Source organism: Panthera pardus, unplaced genomic scaffold (assembly GCF_024362965.1).
Source record: "Panthera pardus isolate Hobbes unplaced genomic scaffold, ASM2436296v1 HiC_scaffold_8, whole genome shotgun sequence".
Taxonomy (NCBI): domain Eukaryota; kingdom Metazoa; phylum Chordata; class Mammalia; order Carnivora; family Felidae; genus Panthera; species Panthera pardus.
Window position 1 is genome coordinate 73418677 of NW_026527013.1, and position 17163 is coordinate 73435839.

Consider the following 17163-nt stretch of genomic DNA (forward strand, 5'->3'; position numbering starts at 1 on the left):
CCACCAATGCAAGGAATAACTTAAATGGAGTGTTCACAAGTTCCAAATTCATTGCCCCCACCAAGAAACAAGTGTCTCTTGAAAGGGAATAGACTATGGGCTGTTAAGGTCCATTTTGGTTTAAAAAACTAAGCACTATTAACAGTCTTCATTAAGAATAAAGTCTTTATTCCAAGACTTGTGAGCTATTTTTAACTTTTCAAGAGAGTTGAACAGAAATCATTTAGCTGCAAAAAGGATATACAGGCCTACTACAATATCCTGCTTTCCTTTCACTGGGATCAAATCAGTACAATAATCAATGATACTCGTTGTATCATCCTAAGCAGGGTTTGATTGGCAGTTGAATAGACCTTGATTAAATAAAAATTATGGAATTCATGAAATATTTACAGCTTGGGAGAGAAAAATTTCTTAAAGATAGGGGGTTCATGAGTAAAAAAAAATTATACAGGAGAAATTTGATGGTAAAAAAAACAAAACTGGGGAACTGTGATTTGTGATTCTAGGGGATTGAGATTCTCCTAAAACAGACCGAACATTGCTGTGTGCTGTGTTGGGCTAGCTGCTCTCAGGCCTGCTCTGGTTCGTAATTCTCACTATGGTGTAGGTATCGTTATGCACATTGTATATATATATATGAGGACCTGAGGCTCCAAGAATCGGGGCTAGTTCAAGGCCACAGAGTTAGTGGAAGACTCTGGCCTCAAATTCAGGCCTTTTGACATTCAGTGATCATAATACAGTCCTCTTAGGTTAGTTTAGAAAGTTTTCATCTCTGGCTACCATTGTTCTTTTTTTTTTTTTTCCTTTGCCTTCCAAGATTTTATTTAAATTCAAGCTAGTTAACATACTCGTAATATTGGTTTCAGGAGTAGAATTTAGTGATTCATCATTTACATATAACACCCATTGCTCATCACAAGTGCCCTCCTTAATGCCCGTCGCCCATTTAGCCCATCCCCCACCCAACTCCCCTCCAGCAATCCTCAGTTTGTTCTCTGTACATAAGAGTCTCTTTTGGAACCTGGATGGCTCAGTCGGTTAAATGACTTTTGGTTTCAGTTCAGGTCAGGATCTCATAGTGTGAGATCATCAGGCTTCTCTCCCTCTCTCTCCTTCTGTCTCTCTCTCAATAAATAAATAAACTTAAAAAAACAAGAGTCTCTTTACGGTTTGCCTCCCTTCTCTGTTTTTATCTTATTTTATTTTTCCTTCCTTTTCCCTATGTTCATCTGTTTTGTTTCTTAAATTCCACATATGAGTGAAATCATATGGTATTTTTCTTTCTTGAACTGACTTATTTCGCTCAGCATAATACACTCTAGTTCCATCCACATCACTGCAAATGGCAAGATTCCATTCCTTGTGATGGCTGAGTAATATTCCATTGTTCTCTTTTTATCTTAACAACACTGGGAATTTGTCCTCTTTTCCTTTTGGCCACTTCTTCCAAACTTGGATGGTATTGCTCCTTGGGTAATACGTTGACTAACTGAAAGATTGTTTATTGAGTTCCAGAAACCCAACAGGCATTAGAAATAAAAATCAAAAGAGATATATTATCTCTTATGATGTGTCCATGTAGGTTCATCAATTGCACCAAATGTACCACTCTAGTGGGGAGTGTTGATAGTGGGGGAGGGGGATATATGGAAACTTTCTGTACCTTCCTCCTAAAACTTCTCTCAAAAACATTTAATTGTTTTAAAAAAATAAGAGGGGCACTTGGGTGACTCAATCAAGTGTCCGACTCTTGATTTAGGCTCAGGTCATGAGCTCACAGTTCGTGAGATCAAGCCCCAGGTCCGACTCTGCACTGACAGTGTGGAGACTGTTTGTGATTCTCTCTCTCCCTCTCTCTCTGCCCCTCCCCCCACTCCTGCTCCCCCCCTCTCTAAAAATAAATAAATAAACTTAAAAAAATAAGAAATTAAGAAATGTGAAACTTATTTAAGAACTTTACTGTCTTGTCAAGGAGGACAACTGATGATAGTTGGGTGCGATGGATGCTTTGATGTCGTGGCATCAGAGGGGCTGTTTACAACAGACAAGTGAGGCAGGAAAGGCTCCTGGGGCTCGTGCTCATTTGGAAGGAATGGAAGCACCCAGTGAAGCCAAGAAGCTTCATCATTTTAGTGAAAAGCAAACAGCATATGGGAAGACACAGAGGATTAAAACACCAGGCCACGTTATAAGGAGTTGCAGGTGGTTCTTGGGTGACTAGGTAGGAGGCAATTACATGTATTAAGGCAAATAGTTCAATCTTTGTCCTCAAAGCTGTGGAGACTCCCTGAAAGACCTAGGCAGGGAAGCAGAAGGACCAAATTTGCCAGATTGAGACCAAGATGTCAGTTTTTATAAATTAACATTATATTCAGGCACCTTTGAAAATACAACCCCCTACCAACAGCCAAAAAACACTCTAGGTCCAACTCTCCAATATTCTAAACAAGCCAATTAAAAATAATTTGGGGAGCGCCTGGGTGGTTCAGTCGGTTAAGCATCCGACTTCAGCTCAGGTCATGATCTCACAGTTCGTGGGTTCGAGCCCTGCGTCGGGCTCTGTGCTGACAGCTCAGAGCCTGGAGCCTGCTTCAGATTCTGTCTCTGGGTCTCTCTGCCCCTTCTCTGCTCTCTCTCTCTCTCTCTCTCTCAAAAATAAACATTAAACAAATTTTTAAAAAATTAAAAAAATAATTTGAGCATCATGGGATCAAGCCCCATATTGGGCTCTGTACTGAGTGTGAAGCCTGCTTGGGATTTTCTCTCTCTCCTTCTGCCACTCTCCTGTGCCCTATCTCTCTCTAAAATAAAAAAATTAATACAATGATAAAATTAAATTTAAATTTAAAAATAAAATAAAATAATTTGATACCAAATTTTGGAAGTGATCAGATTAGATGAAGCTCTTTAATAAACCTTTGATTCAGTTCACCAATATTTATTTAGCACTTCCGCTTAGAAGGCCCTGAACTCCAGCACTTAATTTCATTGTTTTTTGGGGTGCCAGGGTGGCTCAGTAGATTAGGCGTCCAACTTCAACTCAGGTCATGATCTCACGGTTCATGAGTTCCAGCCCCATGTCGGGCTCTGTGCTGACAGCTCAGAGCCTGGAGCCTGCCTGCTTTGGATTCTGTGTCTCCCTCTCTCTCTGTCCCTCCCCCACTCACGCTCTGTCTCTCCATCTCTCTCAAAGTCTCTCAAAGATAAACATTAAAAAACATTTTTTTAATAAAAAAAATTTCACTGTTTTTTAATACAGTAAACTCTGAAAGTAAGTAAATATTCAATCACATATCAGAAACTTAAGAAAAATCAGATCATTCAAAACCAAAACCAATTACTATTTCACTAAAGGAATTGTCACAGCATCGTAAAAAAGGTAAGTTTATCTTACATTGTTAATTTTTATTTATATCATCTTAGTGTAACCAACTTTTTAGTAACACCTTCACTAGGACTATATTGACAGACACTTGCTTAACATGTGCAGCATTTTTCAAAAATCAATTTAAAAGTTGTCATCAGTTTCTTTCCAAGTTACCTTATTTTTCTTCTCCTATGACTTATTTTTTTTTCTCCCTGTGAAATTCCACTTGATCAGATAGTTCTTCCTTTGAGTTCTCTTTTCTCTTCTCTTCACCTCATTCTATTTGTCCAAGACTCATCTGGGGTGGGGCGGGGGGTGCGCCTGGGTGGCTCAGTCAGTTAAGCATCCAACTTCAGCTCAGGTCATGATCTCACAGGTTGCGAGTTCAAGCCCTGTGTTGGGCTCTGTGCAGAGAGCTCAGAGCCTGGAGCCTGCCTTGTGTTCTGTGTGTCTCTCTCTCTCTCTCTCTCTCTCTCTCTCTGCCCCTCCCCTGCTCATGCTCTGTCTCTCTCTCCTTCAAAAATATACAAACATTTAAAAAAAAAAAAAAAAAGACTCATCTCAGGTGGCACCACCTCCAGGAAGCCTTCCTGGACTTGCCCACGTTGAGGGAGTTACCCTTCTCTGGGCTGCGGGCACCCTGTGAGTGTGTTTACCAGTTGTCCTGAGCAAACACTACTTAAGCCACTGCTTTACCTGCTTATTTTCCTAACTAGATCATGAACTCCTCACAAGCCCAGATCTTTTGTTTCATCTCTGTAGCTGCAGGACAAGGGCACACAGTCAGTGGCCAGTAACAGTGAAGAAAGGAAGGGAGAGAAATAAAGCAAATTATATTTCTATTTTCTCCATCATTTCTCTTCTCCTTCCTCCTCATTTCATGTCTTCCTCTTATTTTCCCCAACTACTAACACAACATCTTTAACCTTCTCCTCTTGGTTTCAATGCAGGTTATGATGTTCACTCTCTCCCTTGAGGTCCTCACGGTGGCAAAAGTGCTGATTCAGTGTGTCAGGGGCCCTGACTTAGGAGTTATTGCTCCTGGGAGCTGCAGAAAAGGGGTTTGTTTTAACGGGCCCTGGATTAGTCTCTATTATGTCTCTTCTGTTTTAGCTGGGGACTTTTAACATGCTTTCTCCTTGCACCGTTTTCAGTCTTAGCAGCTGGGTAAACAGACGTTCTGCAACACCCTGGATAAAACGGCAAGCCCAAGGGAAAAGTCTCCCATCCTGAAATTTAAAAAAAGCAAAACTTGTTCAGGGCCGGCCTGGTGGGGGGCGGGGGTGGGGGGGTGGGAAATAGTAACACCTGAGAACACCTGAGACACACTGTGTGCTGTCTGCGGAAAACTCAGCGGATGACAAAAACATGCAGCTGCCTTCCTGAATGAGCCTGGCTGCTCAGAGAGAAGCATCACACGATTTTTAGCAGGAATAACAGAAAAGTGAGGTAAGCGACTGGCTTTCCTGGTAGGCTTTCAAAAGAGTCTATGAATTCCATAGGAGAACACAAAGAGGACTGTAGTTAACAATACTGTATATGTGAAGGTTGCTAGGAGAGATTTTAAAACCCAACACAAGAAAAAGAAATCTGTAACTGTGAGGTGATGGGTGTCAACGAAACTTACTGGGATGCTCATTTTGCAATACATGCATATATCACATCATGATGGTGTATGCCTTAAACTAATACACGGTTATATGTCAGGCATGTCTCAATCAAACTGGAAAAAAATGTGTCTTCAGGTTGGATAGAAAATAGTAGTGGCTGAGAAGCAAACTGACTATATGATGAAAATAATCCCTTCATTTCACGAGTTTAAGAAACTACTTTGTTATAAAGTCTATCATAACTTTTAAACATGATTTGCTGGCCACCTCCCCCCACTCTCTCTACTGTCTCCCTGGACCCACCCTGGACCCACATCCCTCCATTCTCTCTCTCTCTCTCTCTCTCTCTCTCTCTGGACCCACCTCCCCCCAACTCTTCCTTTTGATCATTGAGTTTGGGCTCACTGTCCTCTCTGGTACTCCCTAAACTCCCACCCATGCACCTGCTGCCTAAAGAGCTTCTTCCAGTTCTCTGCAGGTCCCTTCCCTCACCTCCTTCAGGACTCTGCTCAAATGTCCCTTAAGCAGAGAAGCTCTCTGTGACCAGCTTAAATGAAATAGCCTCACAACCAACTTTTGGCATTCCTCATTTTCCTTCCCTGCAATATTTTTCACCAATGTTCTTTGTTTCGTTTATTCTCTATCCCTAGTGATCAATAAATATTTATTGAGTAAATAAGCAAAGACAGGGTAACGTTCCGTGCACCACTTTAGGGGAGGCAATATGACATATGGAAAAGATACAGCCTTTTGAATTCTAAACTAACTATTCACTATGTTTCTAACCTTGAGACTAACCTCCCTACACTTCAGAATATTCATCTGTAAAGTGGGAATAATAATGCTTTCCTGATAATTAAAGGCATCTACTCAGTGCTGCTTTCTCCCCTTCCCTTCTCCCTGCCTCCTTTCTGTGGTTGGGAGCTAGCGTGTCTGTGATTCACAGGTTCTGCTGTGGAATGAAAAGAACAGCGTGTCAAGCACACCTCTGACAGAACCATTCCCAACAAGTTAATGCCGATTCTGTTTGTGTTTGATAACTGGTAGGCTGGATACGAAGCACGGAAGGACACCTGCTTTTCTGCAAGTGTTGTCATCTGACTGGGACCCCAAAGAGGGACATTTGAGGATGGTTTCATGAAGCTGTGGAACTGACCTTGGAAGCACGACTATGTTTCAGAATCGTAGTGAGTCTGGGAAGCGTTCCAGACAGAGAACAAAAGACCCCACCGAATGGGAGTGTGGCCACAGCAGGGCCTTTATGTTGAGAAAAGGTGGAAAGAAAAAACCATGTCAGACTGTGGAAGACCATGATGTCAGACTAAAAAGACCAGCTTTCATCCTATAATAGAGAGCCACTAAACATTTTTAAATTTTCATAGAGAACATAGAATCAGCTAATGAAAATGATACACTTTTAAACTTTCACAGAGACCCCCTGAAAGCCAGGCACTGAACAGTACCGGTGAATCCAGTGACATTTGTTCAGAAAAACAAACGACAAGGTCATAAATGGGAATGAATCATATCCTAATCTTCCCCGCTCATCACTGTTTGATCCATCACGCAGAAGAGACTTGAGCTGGCAGAGACTGAAGACTGCTTACCACAAGAGAGCACCAAAAAACATCAACACACTCACACAACAGAGCCTCCAAACAGTGCAGGCTCTCTGTGGTCTGTGCTTTAACAGCAGGACCTGTGATAATGTGACCTCCCCTATCGAATTTCCTCTCTGAAGACAACCCCCCAGTCTCTTCCTTGTGATTGGATTCCTTAGCTCCTTGTTAAGCCCTGAATAAAGACATAAGAACCTTATGGGTTTCCACAATGAGGAAACTTCCACTTCTGCGTGCGTAAGAGTAGAAAGAAGAAGGCGACAAATTATGTAATTCACAATGAAGAGAGAAAATAGAAATTAATCTATTACAGATGCTACTAAAAGTCTTTCTACAGCAGAATTCTGTCACAGAATTGAGCAAGGAAGAAAAATCTTAAGACATGGGAAACCAGTAATGTAACTTTGTGGCCCTTGATGTTATAAAAGGGGCCAGCAGCTGAGTACGAAGATGACACTTTTATCTGCCTCAGTTTTGTATTTTTCTTGGGTCCACTTCTCACAGCATGGATACGATCTATTGAGACTCTCAAAGAGCTTTTGATAAGGTTCTCACAAATGCCTATTATTGAAAGTGGGTAACCGTGGTGTGAAAGGAAAAAGTCCTATCAATGAATTAAATGAGAGGCAAAGAGCAGAAATAAATGGCCAATTCTCATGTGAAGAAAGGTTAATGACTGAGGGCTCTCAGGCTCTGTGGTAGAATCAGACTGATACTTAACGAACGACAGGGATAGGGGAGCCCGATTCTGGCTCCTGCATTCTCTGCACATCAGTCCCACACAGAGCCCCCCGCTGATCGACCGGCATGGGGCACAAGGCGAAACAGGCATTGCGAAGTGTCTGCGATCCAGGAAAGGGAAAATAGGTAATGAATTGTTGCTGATTCACACAGAGATCCGCAAATACCAAGGGGACAGAAATAAAAATTACAGTAGCAGAATCTTATTGTCTAAGAACTTTGGTACATACTACACAGAAAAATAAGGGCCCTTTCAAAAGACAAGATATGATATTTGAACAAAAGTACTTAATTCATGGGCATGATGACAGCAAATGTTCCGTATTGAAGAACCGCTTCTGTGGGCATTTAGACCCACAAGAACCCTGATGCCTATTCTGTAGATGGAGTTTAGACATAAACAAAAGCGAAACCGGTAGGAAATATGCAGGATTGGTACCCTTTTCTGAGGGATACCTGAAAGACTGATACGGGTTTTAATGAAAGCAAAACCTGACATGAATGTTATAATTTGGAAATCAAATGCTCTAATTGACTAGCATTAATCCTTTGTGACCCATAACTCAATCTGGCATTTTCCAAACGTCATCATGATAAACTGCACAGGAGAACAGAAAAGCCAACAAACTTTTGACTTCACTGTTCTTTGCCTCAGTTTCCTTATCTGTAAAATAGGAATAGAATTTACCTCACAGAATGATTGTAAGGGTTAAAAGGGGTCAGATATGTAGACTGTTTAAATAGTAAAAGGTAAAAAAAAAATGTTAAATCATTATTACTAGTAGTATTGTTGTTATTAGAATTCATAATAGACTAATCCCAAACACTCACATGCTACAGAAGAGCAACCTAATTCAAGTCATTTGACTTTCTTATTTATATCATTGTTATGACTCAGTACTTAATAAGACATGTAAAATGTTTTCAAATAAAGAAAAAACATGGCTTTGAAATATCTTTCCACTAACCAGCTTTGTGAAATGTTAAAGAAATACAAGTTAATTTAAATAAGGCAAAAAAGAACACCAAAAAACAAACAAACAAAAAAAAAACCCAGGTAAATGCTAATGACATTAATTCTTAAGTGTACACACAGTAAATCCAAGCTTACCGTGCAGATAGTATTTTGATAAGCTCTTTTCTATTCTGTACCCGAAGGTGGTTAGTTTTATACTTGGAGTCATCAATCAGTTCAGGCAAATTCAAGATCTAAAAGGGAAAAATAATGTTTTTTAACATTTATTTATTTACTTACTTTTGAAAGAGCAAGGCGGGGGGGGGGGGGGGGGTGGAGGGACAGAGAGAGAAAGAGAAGGAGAGAGAGAATCCCAAGCAGTGTCTGTGCTGCCAGCACGGAGCCTGACTCAGGGTTTGAACTCATGAACCCTGAGATCATGACCTGAGAGGAAATCAAGAGTCTGATGCTTAAGCAACTGAGCCACCCAGGCGCCCCCAGGAAAAATAATCTTAATGTATAATTCACGATTTTGGGGGGTACCTGCCTGTGAGTGCAAGTGTTCAGCAACTACCACACCCTTCCCAACACCATCCTTTGCTGACCTTTATGCTTCCAGACAAAAGCATATAGAACAGCAAAGGAATATAGAGGGAAGGATCGTGCAATCAAGATGGGTAATGTTGAGGGGCCTGGGTGGCTCAGTCAGTTGAGCGTCTGACTTGGCTCAGGTTATATTCTCACGGTCAGTGAGTTCAAACCCCATGTCGGACTGTGCTGACAGCTCAGAGCCTGGATCCTGCTATGGATTCTGTGTCTCCCTCTCTCTCTGCCCCTCCCCCACTCACTCTCTGTCTCTCTGTCTCTCAAAAATGAATAAACGGTACAAAAAATTTTTTTAATATGGGTAATGTTGTGACTGAGTTTGTCATTTATGAGAAGTTTTTGCTACATTTGTGTAGGTACCTACAAACAGGAGCATAGAAAGAGTTATCAGATCCCCATCATAAGCTTGTCTGGAGAGAGTAAGTAGAGAGATACAAAACTGGATAAAACGGACCTAATTCTGAGAACCAATATCATAAGTACTTGTCTGCACTTTCACAAAGCCCACGATCAACATATATCTTGTAGGTACATTCACTTATTTGTTCCACATGTAAATAAAATAATATTATCTGTCCCAGAAGTCCAATCCAGGATGTTGTACAAGGTGCTAAAATAGAGGAAAAGCATATACATTTGCCCCAAATGCTCACCATTAAAATAATGTCAAATTAAAAGATATTCTTCCTATAGAAGTGTCACTATTTTTCTTTAATATGTCTCCCTGAAGGAATAACAAATAGAAATGCTTTTATACACTTCCTCTTTTGCTCCTCCTCAATAAAGGGAAATCTATCTTGCAAGTCCCTTCGGACATCTTGCAATTTTAACAAGACCGTAATGAAAGTACCAAGTGGATTTGGAATGGAAAAGAAGTTTTATAAAGAATGTGTGGAGGCAGTGTTTGGCAGTTGTGTTGGAAAGTCAGAAGGAGCATTTATGGGTTCCGGGCAGGCCATGTGGCCCACAGAAAGCTTCACTACCTCTGGTAATGTATTTGCTTTAAATATAAACATTTAATGGTTTCATTTGTTTCCCACAGTTTAAATAAAATCAATCCATTAATCATCTCACAAAGGACAGAGAAGTGAAGAAGGTTCCCTGGAGTAAAGAGAGCATCTCCACGGTGTCATTTCTCTTTTGCATGGTTCACTTATTCATTTCCTTTAGGAATAATAAAGACAGCGTTACTCTCCCAGAGTTTAAAAAGCGACACCACATAGAGCGTCCTTTTTCAAACCCTCCCTGTCACCACACCTGATCCCAGAATGGCCTCCAGCCTTGTCCAGGAATGGAAACCCCTTCCCTCCCCAAGAATGAATAAGTCATTTCAAGAAAAAGCAAGTGCCTTCACCAAATCACAGGTTAAATCTGTAAATCTAGCCTCACCCAGAAATAGTATAAGCTACATTAAAAAAATAAAATAAAAAACACTCAGTGGGGCGCCTGGGTGGCTCAGTCAGTTGAGCATCTGACTTTGGCTCAAGTCACGGTCTCAAAGTTTGTGGGTTAGAGCCCCACATTGGACTCTGTACTGACAGCTCAGAGCCTGGAGCCTGCTTCGGATTCTGTGTCTCCCTCTGTCTTTGTCCCTCCCCCCTCATGCTCTGTCTCTCTCTGTCTCTCAAAAACTGAATAAATGTTAAAAAAAAAACAAAAACAAAAACAAAAAAAAACCACTCAGTGATTTTACTCAATGGGAACCAGGATATCCTCATCTGTCCTTCTCTAAACTTGACATATTAGACCTCTTTTCTATTTGAAAGTTGATACGAAACAGTGGGTCACAATAATTATCGTTCTGTGTTCAGCCACGCTGCCATTCAAAATGTTCCTAGAGAGACCGCTTCGTTCCGGGTGCTGTGATCACAACCATTCCTTACGTGCTCGAAGCAGTGTTGCCTGGGACGGAATGAAGCCATGTCAGTGAAAGTGCCTGACATCTTGAGCACTAAATCCATGGGAAGCATTCCAACGAGGTGCATTTTCCCCCAAAAGAAATAATGAAGTATGGGTTTGTTCAAAAGAGAAGAATGGGAAAGAGGAAGGCGGGGAGACAGGGAGGGAGAATGTCTTTAATTAACCTTCATTTTCTGAGAATATTTCTACTGGATATAGAGTTCAGGGTGGACACCTCTGTGCCACTTCTCTCTGGGCTCCCAGGTTCTTATGAAAAATCTGCAGTCAATTGAGTCCGTGTCCCCCCACAGGTAATATATCATTTTTCTTTGGGTGCTTTCAAAACATCTGCCTTGGTCTTTCCTTTTCAGCGGGTAGTCTTGGGTGTGTTTGTGCATGGATTTATTGGGGTTAATCCTATTTGGGGTTCGCTGAAATTATTAAATCTGTAGGTTTTTGTCTTTTGCCAAATTTGGGAAGTTTTCAGCAATTACATCTTCAAATATTTTTTCAGCATAGACTTTTGGGGAGGAGACTCCCTTTTTTTCTTTCTCTGTGGTTCAGACTGAATGATTTCTACTTATCTATCTTCAAGTTCCATGACTAGTTTCCTCTGTCATCCCCATTGTGTTATTGGGCTCACCCAGTGAGGAGATGCTTTTTTTTTTTATTTTGTGGCTGTATTTTTCCATCCTAGAATTTCTAGTTGGTTCTTCTTCATATCTTCTATTTCTTTGCGGGACATTTCTATTTTTCCATTTATTTCCACAAAGTCTGTGATGCCTATCGGAGCATTTTTATAATAGCTGTTTTAAAGCCTTTGTAAATTAATTCCAACATCTGTGTCATCTTGGCATTGGCATTTATTGACTGTCTTTTCTCATGCAAGCTCTGGCTCTGCATATGCTGAGTAATTTTGGATTGTATCCTGGACGTTTTAAATATTATATTATGAGTCTCTGGGTCTTGTTTAAATCCTACAGAAAAATCTTGTTGTTATTGTGTTTAGCAAGCAGTTGACCTGGTGAGGTCCAGGCTGTGAGTCCCACAACCCACCTTTGGTGTGCTTTGGTTCTAGAGGTAGTGGAGTTCTGAGCGCTTGCAGTGCTATTCGAATCTGTCCCACATGTGCCCTACTTAATGGTTATGCTGCCACCTGGGCAGTCATCTGTTCCTTAACTCAGTCCTCAACTCCTCTGGGGTGCTGGTTAGCACCAGATCAGTGTATGTGCAGCTCAGAGGTGAGTGAGGGGTTCACCAACAACTTCAAGGATTGCTTTCCACAGCTCCTGCCTCTCTGCAGTCTCTTTCCAGCTCCCTGGTAGAACTACCCCCTTAGGTAGCCTACTCCCCAGCAGACTTGCAGGGTGGAGGCCAAGCAGTGGGGGGAGAGAAAAAGGCAACAGGAATTCACCCCTCTTTCTGGGGGATCACTGCTCAGAGATAAAGAGGAAAGTTCTCCTTCCTCAGAGTTTTAGTTCCTGTTTATCTGCTGATACCATTACAGGGGTTGTTTGTGGGGTGGCGCATGAGAAAATGGAGAGGGAGAAAAGACGGAGGATTTCCACACTCTCTCTGCTATTAGAGCTCTCTTTTGTGGTCCTCACTCTAAGAACAAAGGGCATCTCGTAGGGCTCAGCTCTGTTTCCTAGTGCCTACTTCCATGTTTCAGGCTCCACTGTATAAGGAAGTCATTGCAGAGAAACTTACTGCTGCCTTAGAGATACTTTAAATTCTGGTGTTCTTCCCCAATTCTCCTCCTACTACTTACTTCTCAGAGCCCTCTTACACCCTCTCATAGATGCTCCCTGCATTCTATCCAGGTTTTATCGCTGCATTCAATGGAAGAGATAGGGAGAAGTGTGCTTACTTTATCTTAACCAGAACCAGATTCTCCAAACCCAATTTTTTAAGATTTATTTATTTTGAGAGACAGAGAGAGAGAGAGAGAAAGAGAGAGAGAGAGAGAGAGAGAGAGAGAGACAGCAAGTGGGGGGGGGGGAGGGACAGAGAGAGAGAGAATCCCAAGCAGGCTTCGTGCTGTCCACACAGAGCCCTACAGGAGGCTCAATCTCACAGAGATCATGACCTGAGCTGAAACCAATAGTTGGTTGCTTAACTGACTGAGTCACCCAGATGCCCCCCCACAAATGTAATTTTTATTGAGACCATTTATTAAGTGCATACTGTGAGTCAGGACTAGACAGACTATTTTACTTATCCAATCTAACTCTTGCAAAATCCCAAAAGTTATATATTAGCATAGTCATGTATTATAATATTCATTTTGTCATGAGAACACAGATGCTTAACAAAGATTAAGCATCTTGCCAGAGGTCACCTGACTATCTCCAAGACTCACAGTATGCCTTAGAACTATGCTATAACGTCCTCAAACCACCTGCTCCAAAATCAGCTACAACGCTTACTGAAATTGAAGTTTCCCATACCCCACCTCAGACACACTAAGTCAAAATCTTTGGGTATGAAGCTCAAGGAGATTTCCTATGCATGCTAGAGTTGAGAACCAATGCATATTGCCTCCAATAAAAGAAACTTTCAGTCTAAATGACTTTTGAAAGGATGTCAATGTACTTCAAATAGGAATACCCATTAGTGTTGGCATCAATCAGCTTAAAATAGCTTACATATGCTCATGTTGCCTACTCTTCTGTATCACGTTAAGAGACATAAAATGGGATTTGTTCTAAGCCAAGGTTTGGTTTATATGCAGGAAGATTTTCTGAACCCCAAGCCTTGAACCCAATTGCTCTTGTTCTCACCCTAATTCTTGACAATAATTGCTCCTTAATAGGACCCCCTGCCCCAGAAGTATTAGTCAACCAGTAGATCTATTTCAATTTTGGAAAGAGATTAGGCCCAAGTAAATTCTACTCATTCATCACAGACAATACTGCTGTATTTCTCCCTAGGAGGTAGAGCCTCCCTATCTTTTTTTTTTTTTTTTTTGGATGTTTGTTTATTTTTTGAGAGAGAGAGTGAGAGAGAGAGACAGAGCATGAGTGAGGAAGGGGCAGAGAGAGAGGGAGACACAGAAGCCATAGCAGACTCTAGGCTCTGAGCTGTCAGCACAGAGCCTAATGTGGGGGGCTCAAATTCACTGACTGCAAGATCATGACTTGAGCTGAAGTCTGACATTCAACCAACTGAGCTACCCAGGCACCCGAGCCACCCTATCTCTTATGACAGGCCTTAATTGGCAAAAGAACAATTGATGGGCATCATGTGAAAACCTGGGAACTTCATCTTCCGTAAGGTCAATTTGAATCACAAGCCCCTTAGCAACAGATAAATCTGAACCAAAAATACTTATAAGAAACCCACTATACATGGCATAAGGGAACAGAGCATTTTTTTCAGGTTAAAAGGTTTTATAGGGCAAGTTTACATGTAAGGATATAATTATGAAGGTTAAAAAAAATCAATCAGATTGCAATGTTCGCTCAAGATGCCTAGTAAGTGATGTAAATAGCATTAAAATCCTGGACACATAAAAATTTTCTTCTGAGTGTTTCAAAGAATTTGATAGACATTGTCTTACGGGCTCATAACAGGGATTATCATTCCTAACTCACATATGGAAAAACAAGGTCAAGTGTACCACTCTCAAAGGCCCTCTGATGGTCTCCTTTTAAACAAACGTATCCTAACACACCATCACAGTAAGTCATATTTTAGTACTCAGACTTATGGCAAATATTCTGCTTTGAAATAAAAATCTTTTCCAAAAAAAATGTTCTTATGGATATTTATGAGGAAGTTCAAAAGTTTCAAACTGATCAGCAGTAATGAATCAAAAATAAAAAGAGCTCAGTACAGTTATTTTCAACAGTGAAGAATATGTCAACCAGTAATTTCTACCCCCCCCCCCACCCCGCCCCCCTTTCTGGAGAGAGAAAACTCCAAAACATATGGCCCAGGAAGAAAATCTGTACTCATTTATAGCAATGAACTGGCTTTTACATCTCTGTGGCTAGAGTACGCAAATGACTTCACAGGCAACGGCTTCCGTATGTTTCATATTTTTAACGTTGACCGTTCATAATAAAGATTCTTTGATCCTGGATCAAATGTTTGAATTGATTTTCTCTACACTTACTCAGAGTCACCGTTATGAAAGCTCCCTCTTCCCCACCTCAGATGTTCCAGCCCTCCCTGCCATAGGAACCAGCTCCATTTGTCACCTTCTCCCTGGTACTTCCCACCCCTTTGCTGTGGTTTTGAGCTGCGCTCCCTACCCTCTCCTGCAAAAGAGGCACCACAATAAAGAATTTTTGTGCATAACAGGTTAACTGCAATACAGAAGGTTCTAGCAGGCTAACTGCAATAAAGAAGGCTCCTCTAAGGAATATTTGGGCATCTTTAATAACGCCGGAAGTTCACAGTGGTACGTATGAGGAGTGCAAAAAAATTAAAACGTCCTCAACAGGTGAGGCCTTTCCCCTACAGGAAAGAAAAATTAAAACAAAAACTTAAATACATATTTTTAAAGCTAGATCATACTTCTGGGACTAGAACTGGAAAAAGTGAACGGGAACCTAAAGACTTAAATAAAAGCAAATCTAAAAAACCCTAAAATCTAGGTAAGTAGTAAAGACATCAAATAAAAAAAGTGTCTAAGCGATGCCAAAAATGTAAAATCTTCAATATAAAATTATCTCAAACTATTCCAAGGCCTTTTTTTAAACCCAATGAGTAGCAACATCTTTAATACAACCTTAATTGCTAACACCTTAAAACATGAATTTTGCAGAAAGGTATTCTGCAAAATTAAAAGCTAATGTGAAAAGTTGTTTTTAGTTTTCTAGTGGTTAATACAATAAATTTGGTATTATACTGTATTTGGGCCTAATTAGATCTCATGTTATTACAAAAAAAAAAAAGAAAAAAGAAGGGAAAGAGAAAAGAAAAATATCCTGGCAATAAAATTCCCTTTAAAATGCATTTTTTGGGGGGCACCTGGGTGGCTCAGTCAGTTAAGCATCTGACATCGGTTCAGGTCATGATCTCATGGTTTGGTTTATGGATTCAAGCCCCACATGGGGCTCTGTGCTGACAGCTCAGAGCCTGGAGCCTGCTTCAGATTCCGTCTCTCTCTCTCTCTCTCTCTCTCTCTCTCTCTCTCTCTCTGACCCTCCCCCTCACATTCTGTGTCTCTTTCTCTCAAAAATAAATAAACATTTAAAAAAAAAATTAGTGCATTTTTTTCTTTCCTTTTTTTTTCATTGGACTGGTAGTCAGGTCCTGTTTGAGGATAATTTAGGTTCCTATGTACTATGATTCATTTCAAAATACAGCCAGATAACCTGAAAAAAACATATAGTCAGAATGCTAATTCAGACCATGTCCCGAGCACTTGTACGTATCAAAATGGCACATTGTTAGGTGTGAAGGCAAGGGGTCTGGAGTTGGCTGTAGACTTAACAACATTGTTCTAGGCAAAACTGAACTTTCCTGGCTGTATACAAAACGAGTTGTTGCACGGGTCATCCGCCCACCCCAGTGATTCAAGATTACCTTGCACACAGTAGCAAACTGTTGGTTATTTCCTGCTCCAACTACAAGATATCCATCCTTGGTTTTAAAAGCCTAAAAGAAATCAATAAATACATAAGTACACACATACATACATACAAATACATAGATACATGAATATATAACTTTATATATTGAAAATACCATAAAAGTTAGCTTTAATTTCTAAAACTTCTATATCGAAAGCATGTTCTAAAGTACATTACTAATTAAATAAATATTAATTAGTAGATTTTGTTCTTATATTTGCATAGTTGGTTTCTTTTGTTTTGTTTTGTTTTTCTTAATTTGGGATTTTCAAAGCACTTCCTGGCTCTTCCATTAACTGTTGTAACACGGCTTGGAAAAATAAAGAAAATACTAAATTAAACTAAAACAGTTTTATTATAATGCATAACATGAAATTCTGTATTCATTATAGTATGGATTAATGTTGGGCTTTTCCAAAGTTTTATATTTTGTTTGTTTCCATTTTTCCTTGGAGGGAAAAGAGCAAGAGGATACAATGTTTTCTACAAACTGAAAGAAAAATAAATGAATGGGAGGGAGGGAGGGAGGGAGGGAGGGAGGAAGGAAGGAAGGAAGGAAGGAAGGAAGGGAGGGAGGAAGGAAACAGGGAGGGAGGAGAGAGGAAGGGAGGGTGGAAGGGAGGATGCATACACTGATACATTTTATCTTTGAAGATCTCATATGTAAACGTTTGGACAATTTACTTTTCATTAAGTGAAAATTGACACATGTGGATCTCTGAATCTCATGTGGCTTTTATGTACTTGAAAATGTTTGTTGCTTCTAGGAGACACA

The 17163-nt window shown here is 40.5% G+C and overlaps 1 protein-coding gene across 4 annotated transcripts in view; it reads right to left on the reverse strand.

Annotated features, from left to right (window-relative positions):
* The window catches only part of SUGCT (succinyl-CoA:glutarate-CoA transferase), a 747749-nt gene that overhangs the window by 411039 nt on the left and 319547 nt on the right, over nucleotides 1–17163 (reverse strand). For all 4 annotated transcript variants that reach the window (XM_019451100.2, XM_053897878.1, XM_053897879.1 and 1 more), the window contains exons 10-11: nucleotides 16342–16413; nucleotides 8455–8552 (exon numbers count right to left, since the gene is read on the reverse strand). In XM_019451100.2, coding sequence (XP_019306645.1) covers nucleotides 8455–8552; nucleotides 16342–16413 — 170 coding nt within the window. The remainder of the gene's footprint in view (nucleotides 1–8454; nucleotides 8553–16341; nucleotides 16414–17163) is intronic.